The 21,531-nt window shown below is 42.1% G+C and overlaps 1 protein-coding gene across 1 annotated transcript; it reads right to left on the bottom strand.

Moving 5' to 3' along the window:
- Positions 1–4,802: 4,802 nt before the first annotated feature.
- On the bottom strand, positions 4,803–5,231 carry LOC145060003 (uncharacterized). Its single transcript, XM_079007747.1, has one exon. It carries the CDS (start codon positions 5,229–5,231, stop codon positions 4,803–4,805), a length of 429 nt encoding a protein of 142 aa, XP_078863873.1.
- Between the last annotated feature and the right edge of the window lie 16,300 nt (positions 5,232–21,531).

Here is a 21,531-nt window from a genome sequence, read left to right as displayed (position 1 = left end):
CTCACTTCTGGATTCAGCTCCGATCCGGAACCAATTCCATCCGAGGCTGCGAGGCGGAAGCTTCCGAAGTATGCGAGGTTACGAAGCAAACACTAAGGCTCCAGAAGAGATTGTCTGGATGAGAGATTATTCCGGAGCGAGATTTTCGGGTGCAAGGGCATGTTGAGTTTCGAAGCACATTAGTTTCGGAGCCATTTCCGAAAGTTCCGAAGTGGGGAGGGGTTCCGAATTGGGCTTGCTCCTTCTAGTTTTCCCCTTTTGTTTTGAGTTGGTTTTCAACTAATGGAGGTACTTAGAGTGATTTGGGAGAGATTGAGAGATACATATAGAGATTTGGGAGATGTAAATGCTTTGCATTATAACAATACATGGTTCATTAGGAATCTTAATGTAAACTTAAATGTGTTAGCACAAGTCTAACAATAGTTGATGTTTACATGAGGACAAAACCTCCTAGCTAAACATACTAGTTGTGACATCATCCTCCCGTTAGAGGGAACTTCGTCCCGAAATTCTTTTGAAAGTAGGGTCATGAACGCAAGAATAGGTGAGGGTAGTTCTGCTTCATCTGGCCTTCCCGTTCCCAAGTGAATTCCGGTCCACGCTTAGCGTTCCATCAAACCTTCACAATCGGAATGTGAATCTGTTTTGTGCGCTTTACTTCCCTATCCATTATCACGACTGGTTCTTCGACGAGTAGGAGATTCTCGTTTATCTCAATATCTTCTAGAGGAATAGTAAGGGTTTCATCTGATAAGCACTTTTTCAAATTTGATACGTGGAACACGGGGTGTACGTTGCTGAGCTTCGATGGTAGTTACAACTTATAGGCCACCAGACCAATTTAGGCGAGAATCTTGAACGTTCCAATGTATCGCAGGTTTAATTTTCCTCGTTTTCCAAAACAGATCTTCCCTTTCCAGGGAGAGACCTTTAATAGTACTCGATCTCCAACTTGGAACTCCAGGGGTTTTTGTCGTTTGTCAGCTTAAGTCTTTTGTCGGTCACGTGAGGCTTAGAGTCGGGCTTTGATTTGGATTATCTTTTCTGTCGTTTCTCGGACGATTTCTAGTCCTGTAAGGGTGTTGCTTGATGATTTCCCTTTGACAAGCTGTGTGTCACCCACTTCAGCCCAACAGAGGGGTGATCTGCACTTCCGGCCATACAAGGCCTCAAAGGGGGTGACTCCTATGCTTGTGTGATAGTTGTTGTTATATAAGAATTCAACCAGGGGAAGGTGGGTGTCCCAGGCTTTGCCAAAATCTATTACACATGCTCAAAGCATGTCTTCTACAATATGAATGGTTCGCTCGCTTTGTCCATCAATCTGAGGGTTGTAGGCAGTGCTCATATCCAATCGGGTTCCCAATGCTTTCTGGAGCGATTGCCAAAAACGAGACGTGAATCTACTATCCCAATCTGAGATAATAGATATGGGGACTCCATGCAGTCCCACCACCTGCTTCAGGTATATTCGGGTTAGCCTTTCTATTTTGTATGTTTCCTTTATTGATAGGAAATGGGCGAATTTTATTAATCGGTCAAGGATCACCCAGATAGCATCCAGACCGTCTGCCGTCTTGGGTAATTTGGTTATATAATCTATTGTGATCCTTTCCCATTTCCACTCGGGGATTTCGGGTTGTTGAAGTAGACCCGAGGGCTTCTAATACTCCATTTTAACCTTGGTGCAAGTGAGACACTTACCTACGTAAGTGGCAATCTCCGCTTTCATATTTGGCCAACAATAATGTTGTTTGATATCCAGGTACATCTTGTTGGAACCCGGATGAATAGAGTACCTTGTTTTGTGAGCCTCATTTATTATCACGTCCCGGAATCCACCGAACCTCGGTGTCCAGATTCGGTCCATAAGATAATAGGCTCCATCTTTTTTTTTGAAAGAGCCAAAGCTCAGCAAACTAGGCTCCATCTTCTTTTATTGTCAGATTCTTTTCCATTCCGCACAATGCCTCATTGGCGACGTTTTCTGGCTTCAAGGCTCCTTGCTGAGCCTCCTTGATTTGTGAGGATAAATGGGAATGGACGGTTATTGTTAATGTCTTTACTCGGCGACCCGGGTATTCCTTTCGACTTAAGGCATCAGCTACCACATTCGCTTTGCCTGGATGGTACTTGATTTCGCACTCATAGTCGTTTAGCAGTTCGACCCATCTCCGTTGTCTCATGTTTAATTCCTTTTGATTCAGAATGTGCTGGAGGCTCTTGTGGTCTGTGAAAATGGTGCACCTTGTACCATACAGGTAGTGCCTCCAAATCTGTAAGGCAAAGACCACAACTCCCAGCTCGAGATCGTGGGTGGTGCAGTTTACTTCATGGGTCTTAAGTTGTCTTGATGCGTATGCTATCACCTTTGCTCTTTGCATAAGCACACAACCTAACCCTTGATTAGAAGCATCGTAGTATACTACGAAATCTTTCATTCCTTCTGGCAAGGACTGTAACAGCCCGAAATCTCAGGTATTGTTTAATTATGTTTTTGGGGTGAGTTAAGAGGGGACTCGGCGAGTCGGAGCCTAGACTCGCCGAGTAGGATCGCAGACTTGGTCGCGGGTCCGCGACTGGACTCGACGAGTCCAGATATGGACTCGGCGAGTCGACGCTGTTCAGCAGAAACCCTAACCGTTCGGTTTTGGATCGTATATAATGCTCTTATATGCCGTCATTTCCCGTCTTTAGTCGATTGAGAGGAACCCTAAACGGCTGTGGGCATCTAGAGCAAGATTGGAGGATATTAGGGCTTGAAGAAATTGTTGGGCAAGGAGGAGAAGGGTTTTGGCTAAAGGAACAACAAGGGATTCGAATTCTGCGGTTTGGAGACACAGAGAGGGCATATTCCAGGTAATATTTCGAATTCCTTTCTGTTTGTTGATGTATGCATGGATTTAGGGTTTATGGAACCCATTTGGGTGATTAGATGAATTAGTGCCTTGTTACCCAACGACTATAATCTTGTATTAGGACCTTAAGGGTCCAGAGGGTCCCATGCTTGTGTATTTCGGGACGAGACTCATCTCAGGAAGCAGTTGATCGACTGCATGGCGTGGACTCGCCGAGTCCGATGAGCAGACTCGGCGAGTAGGTTGGAGAATTACTGGAACTCGTCGAGCTGTTCTTCAGACTCGACGAGTGGAGTCGGGGTGGCCCTGCGATTCTTCCAGGGGTAACTCGTCGGGTCGAGGAGGACACTCGACGAGTAGATAAGGAATCTCAGAAAGTTGGAGGACGTCTAGACTCGCCGAGTCGCCATGGTACTCGCCGAGTCCGGTCGAGTTGACCGTTGACCGTTGACCAGAGTTGACCTAAGTCTGACTTCTTAGGGATAGTCACACTTAGAAGATATAAGTGTTAATGAGATATGTGATGTTATAGGGAGGTTGTAGCTCGTCGGATTGTGCACGAGTCATTTCAGGATTTACTAGCTTTCAGCTTTTACGAGGTGAGTCTTCTCACTATACTGTACCCGGAAGGGTTTGACTGTATGACCGGAAGGTCAGATATGATATGTGATATGTATGATATATGTGATAAGTTATTTGTTATCTGTGAGCTATGTATGTTATGTGGGCCGGAAGGCGATTATGTTATGGGCCGGAAGGCGTTGTGTTAAGGACCGGAAGGTCAGGGCCTGGAAAGGCGTATGTGTGTAATTGTATATTGGGGAACTCACTAAGCATTTATGCTTACAGTTGTTGCGCATGTATTTCAGGTACTAGCGAGGACCGTGGGAAAGCGCCGGCGTGATCGATACACACTGAAGACTGCTTTTATGATCTTGGGGTTTTGATTAATTGTATTTGACAGAATACTTAAATTATTTATGCCTTGTTTTGAATGGAAATACTTTATTTTTAAAATGAAAAATTTGTTTGAAAATTTGCGTTGTTACAAGGACAACACTGGAGCACTGCAAAGGGCGTGTTTCAGGGTTTGGAATGCAACTTCTTGTTTGTCATTCCAATGGAAAGGTACACCCTTCTAGGTGAGAGTGGTGAGAGGCTTGGCGATTTTGGAAAAATTTTGGATGAACCTTCGGTAATAACCAGCGAGGCCTAAAAATTGTCGGATTTCTATTGGGTTCTTGGGGTTGTCCATCCCTCAATAGCCTTGATCTTGGTAGGGTCCACATGTATTCCCTCTTTATTGACTACATGACCCAAAAATTCCACTTTATGAATCCATAATTCGCATTTTGAGAACTTTGTGTAAAGCTTCTCTGCTCTCAATGTTCCTAAAATATGTTATAAGTATTGGTTGTGCTCCTCCTTACTCTTAGAGTAAACGAGTATATCATCGATGAAAACAATTGTGAAATCGTCGGGAAACGGCCGACAGACTAGGTTCATCAGGTCCATAAAGGCTGCTGGCGCATTCGTGAGACCAAAAGGCATGACTACGAATTTGAAATGCCCATAACAGGTTCGTAAAGCGGTCTTTGGGTCATCATCCTCTCGGAATCTTAGTTGATGGTATCCAGACCTTAGATCTATCTTGGAAAAGTAACTGGCTCCTTGGATTTGATCGAATATATCATCGATTTGGGGAAGTGGGTATTGATTCTTGACGCTGAGCTTGTTTAATTCTCGATAATCTATGCATATTCTAAAAGATCCATCTTTCTTTTTGAGAAATAGAACCAGAGCTCCCCAAGGTGAAAAGCTCGGCCTGATGAATCCTTTGTCGAGAAGCTCGCTTAGTTGACTCAATAACTCTTACATCTTGGCAGGAGCTAATTTGTAAGGTGATTTGGCGATTGGAGTGGTTCCAGATACAAGATCGATTCAGAACTCGGCCTGGCGTTCGGGTGGGATTCCTGGCAATTCTTTGGGAAATACGTCAGGGAAGTCATGTACTTCAGGAATATCATTAATGTTTTTCTCCTCCTTTGTTTTATCCATGACATGAGCAAGAAAGGCGTGATTCTTTTTATGCAAGTACTTTTGTGCTTGGATGCAAGAAATGAGTCGGAGGTTTGAGCCGGGTTTATCGCCATAAACTATTAGGGTTTCGTCGTTGGGTAGGTGAAGAAGAACGACCTTCTCGTGACACATAATTTCAGCATGGTGGGGGCTTAATAAATCTATGCCAACAATTACATCAAAGCTCCTAATATTAACAAGCATCAAACTGATTGAGAAGGAGTGATTATTTAACGTTAGTGTGCACCCAACGTAGATATTGTTAGTTGATTCCATTTTACCGTTGGCCATTTTGACCGTATAAGTTTTGTTCAATTTGTGAGGATTTTGATTGAGTAGGTGTTTGAATCCGTGGCTTATGAAGCTTCATTCAGCACCACTATCAAATAAAATGCACGCATAAGAGTTGTTGAGGGGAAACGTACCAGTCACTACTGTTGGATTTTGCACCGCCTCCCCTTGTCCCATGGTTAAGACCCTTCCCTCGTTCTGATTGTTGTTCTTGGGACAGTTACGTTTAAAATGCTTTGTTTCCCCGCATCCGTAACATGCACGACTAGCTCCGACGTTCTTGTCATTGGGCTTCTTGTTTTGTTGTGGGGGCATCTTGCAATGCCGGACAGTGTGTCTTTTTCGATTGCAGTTGGTTCATTGGAAATCATTGCATGCCCCATAGTAGTGATAGTTACACTTGTCGCACTTGGGATTTGATCTCGCGTATGGCTTTGTTGGCACGGTTGCGTTTGAGGCTGGGGCGGTTGGGGCTAGAGCGGTAGCTGAATGGACTGGTACTGTTTGTGGTTTCTTGGATGGCCCTGAATTCTGTCATCCTTTTCGCTTGTTCTCCCAGTTCTTCTTGTTCCATCCTTCTTGTTTGCTCTCCCCTTCGGTTGTCTTGGTACTTTTATTGTCACTGTGATCATAAAGTTTCTTGGCCAGGCGCTTTGCATTATCATAGGTCTTGGGTTTTGAGGCAATCACGTTACCTTGAATGGGAGGTGTCAACCCCCAGATGAATCGCTCGACCTTATTTCCCTCGGGTGTAATAATACCAGGACACAAAAGGGATAGTTCGTCAAATTTCGAGATGTACACGTCAATGTCCGAGTTCTGCACCGTAAGGTTCCACAGTTCTTGCTCGAGCCTTTTGTACCTCCCCTCAGGGACAATACTCGGTGATTAACATTTCCTTGAATTCTTCCCAGGGCACGACGTTTGCAACGGGGAGTGTCATGGCCTCGATGTGGCTATTCCACCATGACAATGCTTGATCAATGAAGGTGCAGGCCGCGAACTTGACTTTACTCCCATCCGAACATTCGCATATCTTGAACACCGACTCTACCTTCTCGATCCATCGTTTCAAAGGTATGACTCCTCCACTCCCGTTGAAAGTGCGGGGTCTCGCATTGGAAAATTCCTTGTAGGTACAGGCCCTTGATTCATCCCTTGATGGGAGCTTCCCATCCGTTGGCCATTTCCACCACCATTATTTTCGTTTTGAATGCGGGCTAGCGTTGATGTTACTGTAGCCGAAACTGCCGCTTGAAAGGTTGCAGAGTTCATCTCCGGCGGGGGTGGCAATGGTGGTGCTGTTTTGTTGTTCTTTCGGATTGGTCTCCTCGACATCTTTCTGTCATGGATCAGAAGGACAATGAGTATCCAATGTATTTCGGTTCATGATTTCTTGATCATAGAACAGTATCGGTGATTTGGTGGTATATGAATAAGTGTGTGCATAAAATCAACATGTAAAACATAGTGATAGAGCACATAATAGGTAACGCATCATAAGAAAATATATATATATATATATATATATATATATATATATATATATCCATTTTTCATTGATAGTAATTTTCTGAGTACATGAAAAATTGCCTTCATAAGGCTTACAATACTTGAAGTGAAATAAAATTTAACAGAGTAACGACTCCATGAGTAGTGTATTCACTTAATCATGTCGTCGATAATACATAGGGAAGTGCACAAAGGAAAATCGATATGGTGGCGAATAAACAGGTACTAATCGTGACGAGTAGGGTCTGGTGGTGCTGAAGATGAGGTAGACGCGCCCTAGAGTTCGGCTAATCTGTGTTCGGTGATCCGTACACGCTCCTCCAGAGCGGTGTGTCACTCTTGGTATTCTCTGACCTCCGCTAGTACAGTGGCAAGATCTTCTATGAGTCGTTCCATTGGATAGAAGTCTCGCTCTAGGTCTCGTGTGCGAGCATCTATAACCTGCATAGCCGCCCACATCTACATTACTCGATCGGCGGTCATTTGGTCCTGGTCGTCGATGTCCCTAACACGTCTGACCACGACAGGGAGTGCGCGATCTGCTGGTCCTCCATGCTGGAGGTTGTAGTAACCTCAGTTCATCCCAAATGGTAGTTTCTGACTCTGGCGTCATCCCCATCTCTCAATATCGTCAACCCAAGGAGGTGTTGGGTCATTGTAGCCCATACTATACGGTGGTACTCTTGCTATGTAGGGAGGGTTGATAACTTCAGACTCTGCGTCTGATTCCTCGTCCTCCTCAACCTCCTCCTCGTTATCTTCCTCGATCTCTTCATCGATGTCCTCTTCTTCAAACTCTACCGGTTCTTCGGGATCCTCCTTAGGTTCCTCGGGGTCTTCTTCTGGGTCTTCCTCGATCCAACCCCCATTCCCCTGATTGGGAAAGTAAGGGTCTCCGGGGTGGTGAAAGCCTACCATGTCGTCTGTGCAAGAATATATGAGTACGATAAAATAGATAGAATGTCAAAATACTCCTATAGTATTTTAATTATTTTAGGTTTGGTCCTTAAAACTTTTGGATAGCGAGTTGGGAAGTTTTAGACTTGTTACAACACCACTACCACTCCCAAACACATGTTGGTCATATCTCAAATAAATATAGTTGACCAAGCTATATTTATCCCAGATATGATTACATAACTGCCCAGGTTTGACTGTAGTGTTCAACCTTTAAGTTATCTCGTTTGTTCTTGTTATGATACGGTCCTAGCAAGTATGTATAATTTTAGTCAGAGTGTTTTAGTCCCATTGTATTCATAGTTGTATATCTTGTATGGCTAGATATACTAGTTCACTATAAACATTGCTCTGATACCAATTTGTCACACCCCCGGACCAGAGCGGCGGAAACATCCAGAGGCGGGTGACTTCATTGTGCACTATCATAATAACTGGATATACATGAATCATAGAAATCCAAACCTCATACATTAATAATACAAACTTACATTGTGTTTACATATTGTTCATGTTCTTGAAAATACACAGAAGAGACAACATTGAATAAATTCCAAATTACGACAAAATAATCGTGAATCCCCATGTCACCGACCTGCTTATTGATTTCCTGAGAGTACAAGTCGTTTGAAAAGCATCAACATAAAGTATGTTGGTGATTTCATAAGCATTTTGTATAAAAATTTGTGGTAGTTGGAAAACCATAAAATCCCATATTTTCTTATCAAATGGTTGTAAGTCTTGTTTCTAATCAAGTATAATTGCATGTGTGTTTTAGTTCATCGTTTTTCGAAAATCAAATAAAATTGTTTTTCCCCCATAAAATCCTATATTTTCTGATGTACAAGATGGTGGTCTTAAAACCTAAGACTGTGTGACAAAAGCTTTGTTTGCAGTATTCCAAACAATAGTTGTCTAAAATCGACAGGTGTAACTTGAGTAATTTTCTAAAACATACTGTTATATTCTTAGTGAGTCATTATAACCATATTAATATGACGGAGTGCTTATTCTGACGTTCTTCAGGTGTTGGTTTTGTTTAAGACATTTGTCACCCTAGAATGGCCGGTCTAGCTGTAGCAAACAACGAAGGTGCGGACTGTGAACCTCGTATAGATCTATACACAAATTCCCGCTCCCCCTCCAGGAGACTCTGGTTAAAACTCTTACGGTACTTTAAACGTATACTATTATTTATATATATATATTATATATATATATATATATATATATATATATATATATATATAGGTACTGTGAAGATTCGTCTGACTAGAATAGTAACAAATTTTTGAGCAAACTGTTGTAATCCATTATTAATTACATAAATAACAATGGTGTACTTGTTGGCTAGATATTTTGTTTTTGCTTATAGAAAATATTTCTTTGTAAATCAGGCTTGTCAAATTAACCCAATATTCTTGATGTTGGCAAAATGGTCCTTCAGTTTATAATTTATCAAATAAGACTCATATTTGTCAAAAGGTGGCTCAAAGCTATGTGTTTTGTTGAAAGTGGTCCGTTTTCTCAAAAATACTTGTTTAAGCAATTTTTATGTAAATACTTAGGATTCTTGTCCTAAAAATTCGTAACTTGTATTTTTGTAACCTTCTAGTTCTTATTTCTTATACATAAGATGTGAAATAAGCTTTAAACTCTTGAGACTTGCTCAAGTTTTCGAGTTCTAGGAACCTTCATAAATTTTTATACATATACTTAGTATACATGCATAGGAAGCAATTAAATCAAGATTTAAAACAAGGTTTTGACTTACATTCTCCCCCAAAACAATAAAAATCTCGAAAAAGTAGGGGTATGAAGCACACCTTGGTTTACCTTGATGTGTGATTTGAAGAGGTGTTAAGGAGTTTCCAAGTTCCAACACTTGAAAGGTTTGACAACTCTTTGAACTTTAGAATATCCTAAGAATATATAAATATAATGGAGTTTTAGGAATAATGTGGAGAATCACTTAATCAAAGAAGAGGCGATGCTTACCAAAAATCTCGAAATTTCTTTAAAGGAATGGATCTTGAAGCTTGAAGAAGTTTAAGAGCACACTTTGGAGTTCACAGATTGAAGATATGGGAAGTGGAATATGGAGAAAAGAGACTAGTTCACGTTTCCTATAATGTAGTATAAGGAAAAAGGAAGAAAGGGTAGGTGCATTGAAATCTATTGGTTCAAACATTGTTATTTGGTGGTTCTTGCGTAAGTTATTTGGTGAATTGCATGGGAAATGGGAATTACATCCCATCATAAAGTCAAACCCTGTTCCCTACCTTAGGATTCCTTTATAGATTTTGGATTTTATTTTATGTAATTATGTTTAAAATAATTAAATTTGGTATAAAATAGGGGTTTAAGGGGTTTATGTTATGAAAATTATGAGTTTGGTGGGATTCCCGACGTCGAAATTTTCTAAAATTAAGAGAAATTCTGAAATGGACCAAAAATCTGGAGCCAAATAGTGAGTTCTGGAGCCACTAGGTGGGTATCGAAGGCAATTCTCAAGTTCTGAAGTCAAGCCTTAATTTCCGGAGTCAAGCCTCACTTCCAGAGTCAGCTCCGATCCGGAACCAATTCAATCTGAGGCTATGAGGCTTTACCTTCCGAAGTATGCAAGGTTACGAAGCAAACACTAAGGCTCCAAACGAGATTGTCCGGATGAGAGATTATTTTGGAGCGAGATTGTCCAGTGCAAGGGCATGCTAAGTTCCGAAGCCATTTCTGAAGGTTTCGAAGTGGGGAGGGGTTCCAAACTGGGCTTGCTCCTTCAAGTTTTCCCCTTGTGTTTTGAGTTGATTTTCGTCTAAGGGAGGTACTTAGAGAGATTTGGGAGAGATTGAGAGATACATAGAGAGATTTGGGAGATGTAAATGCTTTGCATTATAACAATACATGGTTCATTAGGAACCTTAATGTAAACTTAAATGTGTTAGCGCAAGTTTTACAGTAGCTGATGTTTACATGAGGACAAAATTTCCTAGCTAAACATACTAGTTATGAAACATAGCCATAAAGCTGGAAACTTTATGAATCTTGAGGATGATTTAGCCTTGGATCTGAAAGTCGACGTAAGAGATTAATACATTAAGCTCTTAATGAGAGTTTAGGAAGACTAGGCGTACGCCCTGCATAATCTGAGTGCAGCGCATACATTGGTAACCACCCTGATGGTGGTCAATTCTCGAGTACACCCCACGTACATTTGGAGTACGCCCTGGGTACGCACTCTGTGTTGACTTGGGTATTTTAAATTGTATTTGAGAATTGGTCATTTAGATGAATAAGTGTCGGTTAGAGCTGAGATTGGAGTCGGGACCTTATCAGCTATTGTTCAGACTGTGAGGTGAGTTTTCCTCACTGAACTTACGAGTCGAAGGCACCAAGGTCGGCCCATTGGATTGATATCCTGCTATACATTGATATGTTAAGTATGAGATAGATTTGCATGATTATATGCTAGTTGCCAATATACTTAGACTGGTAGATCTGTAGGACTACCTGTGATTCTATCTACATGATTATTTGTATGTTGCTTATGTTTGTTATCTATTATATATCGACATATTGTGTTGGGTTGAGGTTGTACTGATTTGTGTTGTAGACAAAAAAACCCGAGAGCATTCCAGATATGAGTTCAGGTCCGTTTGGCATGTCAGACTCATGTTGAGGGCTCAGGATCATTCCAGATACGAGATGAGGGTCGGTTGGCATGCCAGACTTGTACTGAGAGCCAGAGGGTATTCCAATCCGATGACTGAGTGGCCCCGTCGTATATTGGCATTCCAACCTGGGGTATTCCATCACGAGGATGACTGGTCCCAAAGGTTGATTGGGTTTGGGTATTCCAACCCATTGTTGTATATGTTATTTGTTTGTGTGTTGGTACTTTGGGGGAACTCACTAAGATTTGGCTTACGATTTTTAGTTGTTGTTTCAGGTACTTTGGATGATTGTGGGATGGAGAAGGCGTGACCATACACATCCTCTCTTTATGACTTATGATTTTGGGATACTCTGATATGGATAAACAATTTGGAAACAATGATTTTGTAAACATTTTATGACTACGGGTTGTTTTTATAAGTTTAAATTTGTTCTGATTTTTAGGATGTTACAAGTTGGTATCAGATTCTTGGTATGAGTGAATTGGAGGAACACCCCTGTGAATCTAGTCTCAAACTAAGGAAATGAAAAGGTTTTTAAAATGATTTTCAAATTTGTTTTCAAAATAATCAAGAGAGGATGCTATGTGTACGATCAATTGGAGCCAGCAAGTAGACCCCAAATTACCACACCGCTATTTAATATTGTGATATGTTAGAACATCATGCTAGTTGTAGGCTAGGGATCTTCAGGAATTGCATGGTAGAATTGCCTGATTATATGATGCCTGATTTCCTAGGGGTTTCCTTATGTGAAATTGACATCATTACTATAGTTTCATAGTGTATGCATCGAAATTGTACATAACTAAGATTTTATAGCCTGAGAATGTTTGATTTAGCCTTATTTTTTGTTCCTTGTTTGGTTGTGGGCTTAGGGTAGAATCAAGTATTCGAATGTCTATAGGATCCAGTGTTATGTATGGTTAGCATCCACGAGTGTTGCAGGGTTGGTGGAAGTTTCATGGATGAGTTATGTGGGGTCAGCCAGCCAATTGCGTAATGTCTGGCCTTCTTCTAGGAAGTGAGAATAGTTTGTATGCATATTCTAGTGAGTATTGTTAGGTTTGTTGTGATGATCTTTTGAGACAAATACGGGTAGGTGTGGAAGGTAGTATGGGCCCGTACTACCAGAAGCACAGGACCCGTACGTATAGCAGGGAAGTCACAACCCCTAGGGTTTTGTTGGGAGTTATTTCCCACGGTATGATATGCGTTTATCTAATATCTCCATGGTTTATTTTTAGTATGGTGGTTACGAGGAGATTTGAGTCGGGATCCGGATCAGGAGTCGGGACAGGTGGTCAGGATGGGTCGGGATTGTGTGAGGATCGAGTTAGGGAGATCATTCGAGAGGAGGTTGTTTCTATTGTCCGGGAGCATATACCAAAGTTGTTTGGGTCTATTAAGACCGTGATGATGGGATTTTTTGACGATCGATATGCTACACTTTCTGAGGCTACTGCTGCTGCAGCCACCACAATCGTTGCTGCTATAGAGACTGGCGCTGAGAGGGCTTTCCAGTATCGGGACTTTGACAATACGAAGCCTTATGTATTTGACGAAGTTCAGGATCTGATCATAGCCATGAGATGGTTGTCTAAAATTGAGGGATGTTTCTTTACATTCTCTTTCCCATCTGACCAGAAGGTCAGGTGCGCTCTGAACCTTTTTCGGTCCAGAGCGAAGGATTGATGGAGGTTGTTTGCTAGTTTTTACACCCCAAAGCGGTGAGCTGCAGTTTCATGGGAGCAGTTATCTGATATGTTCCGCTCAAGATATGTTCCATTGGTAGAGCAGGAGAGGTTGGCTCATGAGTATTTGGATTTGAGCCAGGGGACCGAGTCAGTGACGGAGATCACGAAGATGTTTACGGAGAGAGTTATGTTTTTCCCTGAGTTTGCTGCTTCTGAGCAAGCTTGAATGACCCAGTACTTAAGCATGCTCAAGACGGACATCCAAAAGTTTGTGTCCACTCGCCGCTATGGTTCATTGGTAGATTTGTAGGAGGCCGCTTGTAACAACCCAAAATTCAAGGCCAAAATTTTCATTTTTAATTAAGTTATTATAAAACCAACAGTATAAAAACATCCATAGTAATATCTCATGTCAAAACCAAAGTGTCAGTACTCAAAACATATTATCATAAAACCATATCATAGTAGAATCTCAAAGATCTCATGTGCGGAAAACATAGTGTGATGCGTTGCGATCGAGCCGACTCCATTCCTTTGAAAACAAAGTACCTGAAACCAAAACTGAAAACCGTAAGCACGAAGCTTAGTGAGTTCCCCCATCATACCATATACCATACAAATCACATACTTTCAAGCATATCAGGGTGCCTGACCTACCCCATGTCAGGCATATCTGGGTGGCTGATCTACCCTGTTGAGCATACCGGGGTGCTCAACCTACCCCTTCGGTCCTATCGACCGATAACCAGGGACTATTTCACCCCCTACTACTACCACATAATATCATATCACATATATCACAATCTGTCTAGCATAACTGTGTACTAAATTACCCATTCGTCCCTATCAACCGGTAATCGGGGACTATTCCCCCTACTACCACTATCACATAACATCATATCATGCTAGCACATAAAACATATTAGGTAGTAGAAAACCTAGATAATTATCACAAAGACAATCATCGATAAAACAACTCCTACTAGCGAGCCGGCATTGTGGCCGTAGACCCACTTCTACTGGAAGGTAACTCACCTCACACTGATGAAGTCCCGCAGACGAAGACTCTAGCTGTTGGATGACATATTCCCGATCTGTCAACATTAAAATAACACCCAAGTAATAATTGGGTTACAACACATAACCATACGTACATACTTGGGGTAAATACTACTTTACCCCTAACTTAGCTTTACTCAAGCCCAAGGCCCAATCTAAAGGCCCAAAAGTCAACTATGAGTCAAAGCCCAACATATGGCCAAATTTTCTAAATTGGGCCCAAATCTTTACATGGTCTTATTCTAAGGCCCAACTACTTATTCTAGTCCAAACATTTGGCATTTCTAATGGCCGAATATCTTATAATCATAAAGGCCCTATTATGGCCCGTCTATGGCCCAATTTTCCAAATTGGGCCCGAACCTCACACATGGGCCTTACCCTAAAGCCCATCTAAATATTCTAGTCCATATGAGTATTCTTGGATGGCCCACTAATAACCTAATCATCAAGGTCCAATAGAAAGGCCCAACTCAAGGCCCAAGTGAAATTAGGGTTTTCACATAAAATGACAATTAGGGTTAAGTGTTTCTCATTTAATCCATTAAGGACATAATCCATTAAGTCCCTCACTTTACTAGATAGGTCATATGGTGTGATTGGGTGTAATTCATAATTCCATTCCAATGGCCTAAATGTAGGTCCCGATAAGTCCAAGGCCCATATATCCAAAATTAGGGTTTTCTAAACCCTAATTAGGGTTTCCAACCCAATCATATCCCAATAGGCCCAAAACTAAGTCTTTAAGCCCATTAGGGTTTCCTTAGGTCAATTAGGGTTTTACTAGGCCCATTAGGGATTTGCTAGTCGGGCATCACCCACTACCAACTCGGGTAGTGGTGGTCAACGGTGGCTTACGGCGGCGGCCACCACCTCACGGTGGTGGTTAAGGTTCTAGTCCAATCGATTCCAAGCATCCCAAATGACATTCGAATGCAAACGAGCACACCGCCACCCAACATGGCGGCTGGTGGCGGCAGCCACCACCTCACGGTGGTGGTTAGAGTTTCTTTTCATTATTCAAAATTCTAATTACATTTTTCAATGCTATGTTTCAAATAAACACACTCACTCACTAAGATACACACACCCACGGTGGTATATGGTGGCAGCCACCACCTCACTGTGGTGGCGGTGGGGTCCTTCTTCGGATATTCGGCCAAGAAAAGCTATTGTAGCCCTAGCCATCACATTACACGCACACAACACCATAACATGGACACACCTTCACGAGTCCACGAACTCAACCACCATTTCACGGTGGCAGGCAGCTGACTGAGGGCGTCGGCGAGATATAGCGACCTTCGGGTTGGCTGCGGTGATGTAACCATTGGAAAGAAATGGAGAAAAGAGAAGGTGGTGCGAGACCCACATCCAAACTAAGGCTGCCACACGTAACCGAAGCCCCAACGATGGCAGATAGTCATCGGAAAAACCTTGACACAGTGAACCTGCCGCAAGGCGGCGACGGCGACAGCGACAACGAGCCACAATGACAGCAACGGCGGACGGCGGTGGTTTTGTCTTCTCGTTGGAAATGACCGCAGTGACAACAACAAGGCGGCAAGGGGTTCGGCAACGTTGGTTGCTGATGGCGATTGATGAAGTAGCAGTGCCTGGAGGCTGTTCGATGGTGCTAGGTGGTCGGACGAAATGAATGGTGGCAGCGGCACCGGAGACGAAGAGGGAGGCATAATGGTGGGTGGCGGCTGCTAACTCATTTAGGGTTAGGGTTACGGAGGGTTGAGGGTTATATACCCCGCCCCATAAATATTTTTCCCATAATGACGCATTTAGTCCCTCCCTTCCCATTTTCTTTCAAAGGGAGCCCATAATTTACCATTTAAACCCTGCCTCCTGAAATACTTTACAAATTATGTACGGATTTACCAAACAGCCCCTCCCTCTACAAATCCTTTTCAAATTAGGTCCAGAATTTACTCTTTAGCCCTCATCATCCTAAATTCTTTTCAATTTAAGTCCAATGATTAAACTTTAGCCATGTTAACATTTTTAGTCCCTCCTCCTCTCATTCTTTTCAACTTAAGTTCCAATAATTACCATGGAGCCCCTATCTTCATAAATATTTACAACCTGAATCCAAATTTTACACTTTTAACCCCAATCTCTAAAATTGCAACAATTAGCTCCTCGAGACCAACACCTTGCTATATAATTATTGATTTTAGGGATATTATTCATTAATTTATTTATTTATTTATTTAATAGGGTGTTACACCGCTAGGCGGCAGGAGATCGAGATGGAGCTCTAGAAGAGGGAGCAGAGGTAGTCCCCAACGCAGTCTCAACCAGCGCCGAAGTGATTCAAGGTTGCTGATGTGAGATCTAGGAGTCGGATAGGCCACACTTGTGGAAAGTGCAACAAGGTTCATGATGGTGCTTTCCGGTCTTAATCTGGATGCCACAATTGTGGCAGGCAGGGCCACATTGCTAGGGATTGTCGTCAACAAGCTCCAGTACCCAGCACCAGGATTTGCTATCACTGCGACTAGGTTGGCCATGTGAAGGACAATTGTCCCTTGCTTGCTACTAGGTTGGCGCAAGCTCCAACGCCGGCTACTCTGAGGATCACAGATGGGAGCCAGGGCTAGACGGAGCCCTTGAGGGCTCACGGTCGCGCTTTTCAGCTTATTGATGATGAGGCCAGGGCAGCGCCACACATTGTGACCAATATGTTTTTATTTATTATTTTGTTTATTATATTTTATGGTATACTCATGTTTATGCTCGTAATAGGTACGTTCTTAGTGAACTCTTTACCTGTTCTTGTGTTATTTGACTCGAGCGCGAGTCGTTCATTTGTGTATTGATCGTTTAGTAGGGAGTTTGATATGCCTATTGGGGAGTTCGAGTGTCCGTTGCGGGTTTCTCTTGCCAATGAACACAGGGTTTCTGCATCCATAATGTATCAGGGTTGTGTATTGGAGATCTTCGGGGTGCCTTATATGATTGATCTGATCCCTATCCTCATGGGTCATGTATGTGTGATAGTGGGTATAGACTGGCTAAGTAGGTTTGGTGTCATGATCGCTTGCACGGGCCAGTATGTGGTAGTTCGAACCCCAAGTGGGGGAGAATTGGTTATCTATGGAGAGGGAACCAAGGTTGGTTCGGGGTTTTGTTCGACAACCATGGCTCGATAGTATATTTAGCATGGGTGTGCGGGTTATCTGGCTTATGTGGTTGATACTCGGGTTGGGGAGCAGACCTCTATTTCTGAGGTACCAGTTGTTAGGGAGTTTTACCGATGTTTTCCCAGAGGAGTTACCCGGTGTTCCTCCCAAGAGGCAGGTTGAGTTCAGGATTCATCTAGTGTCATGTGCGGCTCTGATCGCCAAGGCATCGTACCTCTTGGCACCACCTGAGATGTAGGAGTTCTCCTCTCAACTGCAGAAGTTGTTAGGCAAGCAATTCATCAGGTCGAGTACTTCACCATGGGGAGCACCAATAATATTCGTCAAGAAGAAGGATGGTTCACACTGGATATATATTGATACCGGGAGTTGAATAAGTTGACGGTGAAGAACTGTTATCCCCTTTCATAGATTGACAACCTCTTTGATCAGTTGCATGCATCTTGGTTCTCTAAGATTGATATGAGGTATGTGAATCATCAGTTGACGATAAGAGAGTAAGACGTGGAAAAGACCATGTTCCATAATCGTTAAGGGCATTACGAGTTCGTAGTGATGCCATTTGGGCACACCAATACGCCTCCTATGTTTATGGATTTAATGAATCAAGTGTGCAGGTCGATGCTCGACCGATCTTTCATTGTGTTTATTGATGCTATCTTGGTGTATTCCACGACCAGAGAGCAGCATGAGGAGCACCTTCAAGAACTTATGTGTCACAACTAGCATTTTTGCTAGGAAAATTCTATTCTCATGTAATCATTCAACTATTATAAAGCATGTACTCTAAGTGAATATCAATCAATACCCATTTAAATACATCTCTTATGTTCAATTAAGGGTTGAAAACCCTTAAGAATCCCAGTTCAAGTTCATTATGGACTGGGATTTCCTTCTTGGGCCTAATGGACCAATAAGCATTCAATTCAACTATATTGGGCTTAGGAACCTTATTTGCATTCAAAAATGGACCCAATTCATAAATCTATAACGTTTTGGACCATTTGGGCCTAGAATGATTCATTCTAACCCTAATGGGCCTTACTGGGCCATTATTGATCCAATTAACCCTAATGGACCATAAAACCCATTCTTATATGTCATTTGGGCCGTGAATTACCCTAATAAGCCCAATGGGCCGAAAAATAATATTGGGCCTATAAAAATTCGATCAAGCCAAGAGTTTGGGCCCAGCACCATTTTCTTCATCCCACTAGGCCCATTCTCGGCCCAATGACTAAAAGAAAAGTAAAATAAAAGGAAATTAGGAGGATTAATGAGAGTTAGCCACCTCCTTATTGCATGGTGGATCTCCATGCACATCACCTCACTCTCTCTCTCTCTTCTCTCTTCTTCTTCTCGGCCGAAACACCTCACACCACCTTCATTCTCTCAAAAAAATCTTTCAAACACTCTCAATAACATCCCTCCCCTTCCATAAAATTTTTTCGAAAGTTAGAGCTTTCCAAGGAGACTTTTCATCCAAAATCACTTCAAGCTACACTCTTGTGGTAAGAACTTGAAAACTTGAGTTGATTTAATCCATGTTTAGCTAACTCACTCATTAGAAACACCTATTCTTGTGATTTTGCTTCCTAGAACCTCATAAGTTTGAAAACCACTCAAGGAGCTTTCTAGAGCCAAAAATCACATCAACTTCTTCCATTTCTTCTTCAAAACCGAAACATCAAAGCAAAGGTGAGTTCATACCCACTTTTTTCGGTTTTTACATGTTTTTGGGGGAGAATACAAGTATTTATGTGTAGATCTATACATTTATGCATGATATGTGTGACTTTTCTTGACTTTTGTTGTGTTTGTGTGCTAAACTCGATGGATCTATAAAACTCTAACAAAAACAAGTGAGATTCTTAAACAAAAACACCCTAGACATCATACTATAAAGTTAAAAGTGTCATAAATGCCTAAGTTGTGAAAAACAAAATAAAATCTTGTGTAAGAGTCATTTTTGGCAAATAAACAAAAGTTTGGGGTCAAGAGTGACACCCACGGTTTTATAAGGGCTAAAAGAGTTTTTTAACTTAAAAATGAGCTTTTATAACAACAATAATTTCTTAAAGGTCAAAAGTGTAAAATTTGGCATTTTGGGCCTTAATGTGGGCCTCACGACTTATTGGGCCCAAAATTGCAAATAGCAATCTTTCGGGATTAAAATGTTAATTAATCAAAAACTTGAGCCAAAAATGAGAATAAACGAAATTAGGGGCTGAAAATGACACTTATCCCGAGATTTGGACCAAAAATGTAAATTTCATAAAAATTGAGCTGAAAATGTCATTTTACGCAAATAAAGGGCTGAAAATGTAATCTTTTTCAAAAATGGGTCAAAATGTCAAAATATGTATTTTTGGGCCAAATCCGTAAATTACTAAACATTTGGGGCGAAAATGCAAATTTTTATAAATTGATGGACTAAAATGTTATTTTTAATTAAAATGGGCCAAAGATGACATTTTATGTAAAAACAAGTGTAACACCCCAAAAATACCGGTTAAAAATTTCATTTTTAATTTAGGTTAAAAGATAAAAACATCATTACAAAACATTCATGATAATAATCCATATCTGAAAACCGGTAATATCATAGTAATAATTCAGAGTACATCGCAGAAATCCATAGTGCGGAAAACAAAAACGGGTGTGTGATATGCCGCTACCGCGTCGGCTCCTTTCCCTTGGCTGCAGAGGTACCTGAAACCAAAACTGAAAACCGTAAGCACGAAGCTTAGTGAGCTCCCCCATAATACCTCATACCATGCAAGCATATAACATACAACATTCAGCTAGGAGTTACGGGCCTCGCCCACGCTCATGAAGATACGGGCCCTGCCCACACTTTGCTAGCCGGGAGATACGGGCCTCGCCCACACTCTATTATCTGGGAGATACGGGCCTAGCCTACACTCCACTCTCGGAGAGATACGGGCCTTGCCCACACTCAACCGCTAACTCATAATATACAAGTATCACACAGACAACAAGTATAGACAACTCTATCATACTGGCACATATATCATAATCAACTAAACCAAGAGATACGGGCTCGGCTGAGTGTCTGCTGCTGCTACTGCTCCAGAAATCCTCTGGCTATAATTCCCACAAAACACTCAATCAAACACCGCTAACTGACCCTCGGGTAAATTGACCATTTTACCCTTGATCAAGTTAAAAGTCAAAGCCTGAGTCAACTTTCAGTTGACCCGACTCGCCGAGTTGGCTCCCCAACTCGCCGAGTCCTTATCCAATCAATTGTCCTGTAACCCGTCTCTACTTGTCGAGTTGGGCGCTGACTCGACGAGTTCTCCTTCTAAACTGATGTTCAAGTCCTTCATCCTACTCGCCGAGTTGTATGAACAACTCGCCGAGTTCATCTTCATCCGATGAACAATTTCTGCTGTGACTCGCCAAGTTGTATGAACAACTCGCCGAGTCTGTTCTTGATCTAAGAAGATTGCCTTGAACTCGCCGAGTCAGGGCATTGACTCGCCGAGTTCCTTCATGGGTGAGTTCGGCTACCAACTCACCGAGTCCACCCAGGACTCACTACTCAACTCGACACAACGAAAAGAGGACAAACTCGGAGACTCGCGACCAGACTCGCCGAGTCAGATGAGCGACTCGCCGAGTCTGCTTCATGCAAAAGCCATATACGCGATTTTGCTCGAATCCAGTCCATGCCATTCATAGATCTGGGCTCCTAGGGCCTGGTTTACACGTAAAGTTTCCAACTTTACGTGTAGATGATTACCAATAAAGGTTTTAAGGCTCAAAGTGCACCAAAAGGGGTAGATCTAGGGCTTGTGTGCAATATGACTCCATAAAGGCAGTAGATCCAAGCTCTAGGGACTGAATAGGGTCTAGATCTAAAGGCTAACAACTTGAATCAACCAACAATGCACAACCAAGCTTGGGACATGGTTCAAGAAGGTCTCTAATGGATTAATATGCATAGAAACAGAGGGAAAATGAGTTATACCTCAAAGAGATTACTAAGAGAACACGAAGATGCTTGGCTTCCTTCCCTTCCTCTTGATCTACTCCTCTTCCTTCTCAAAATCTTCAAGAAAACACACTAAAAAGCCTCAAACTCACAAGAACAAGGGTTAGAATGTATGGAGGGCTTCTGAGGGTGAAGGGGGCGGAGTTGGGGCGCAAATGGTCGGTTTAAATAGGGTGCAAACCCTTGGAAATTAGGGTTTCATCAGACAGCGCGGACTCACCGAGTCCA

The sequence above is a fragment of the Lactuca serriola genome, chromosome 6, assembly GCF_051521515.1.
Source record: "Lactuca serriola cultivar US96UC23 chromosome 6, Lser_US96UC23_V15, whole genome shotgun sequence".
NCBI lineage: Eukaryota > Viridiplantae > Streptophyta > Magnoliopsida > Asterales > Asteraceae > Lactuca > Lactuca serriola.
Note: the sequence above shows the minus strand (reverse complement) of the source record. Positions and strands in the feature narration are given on the sequence as shown.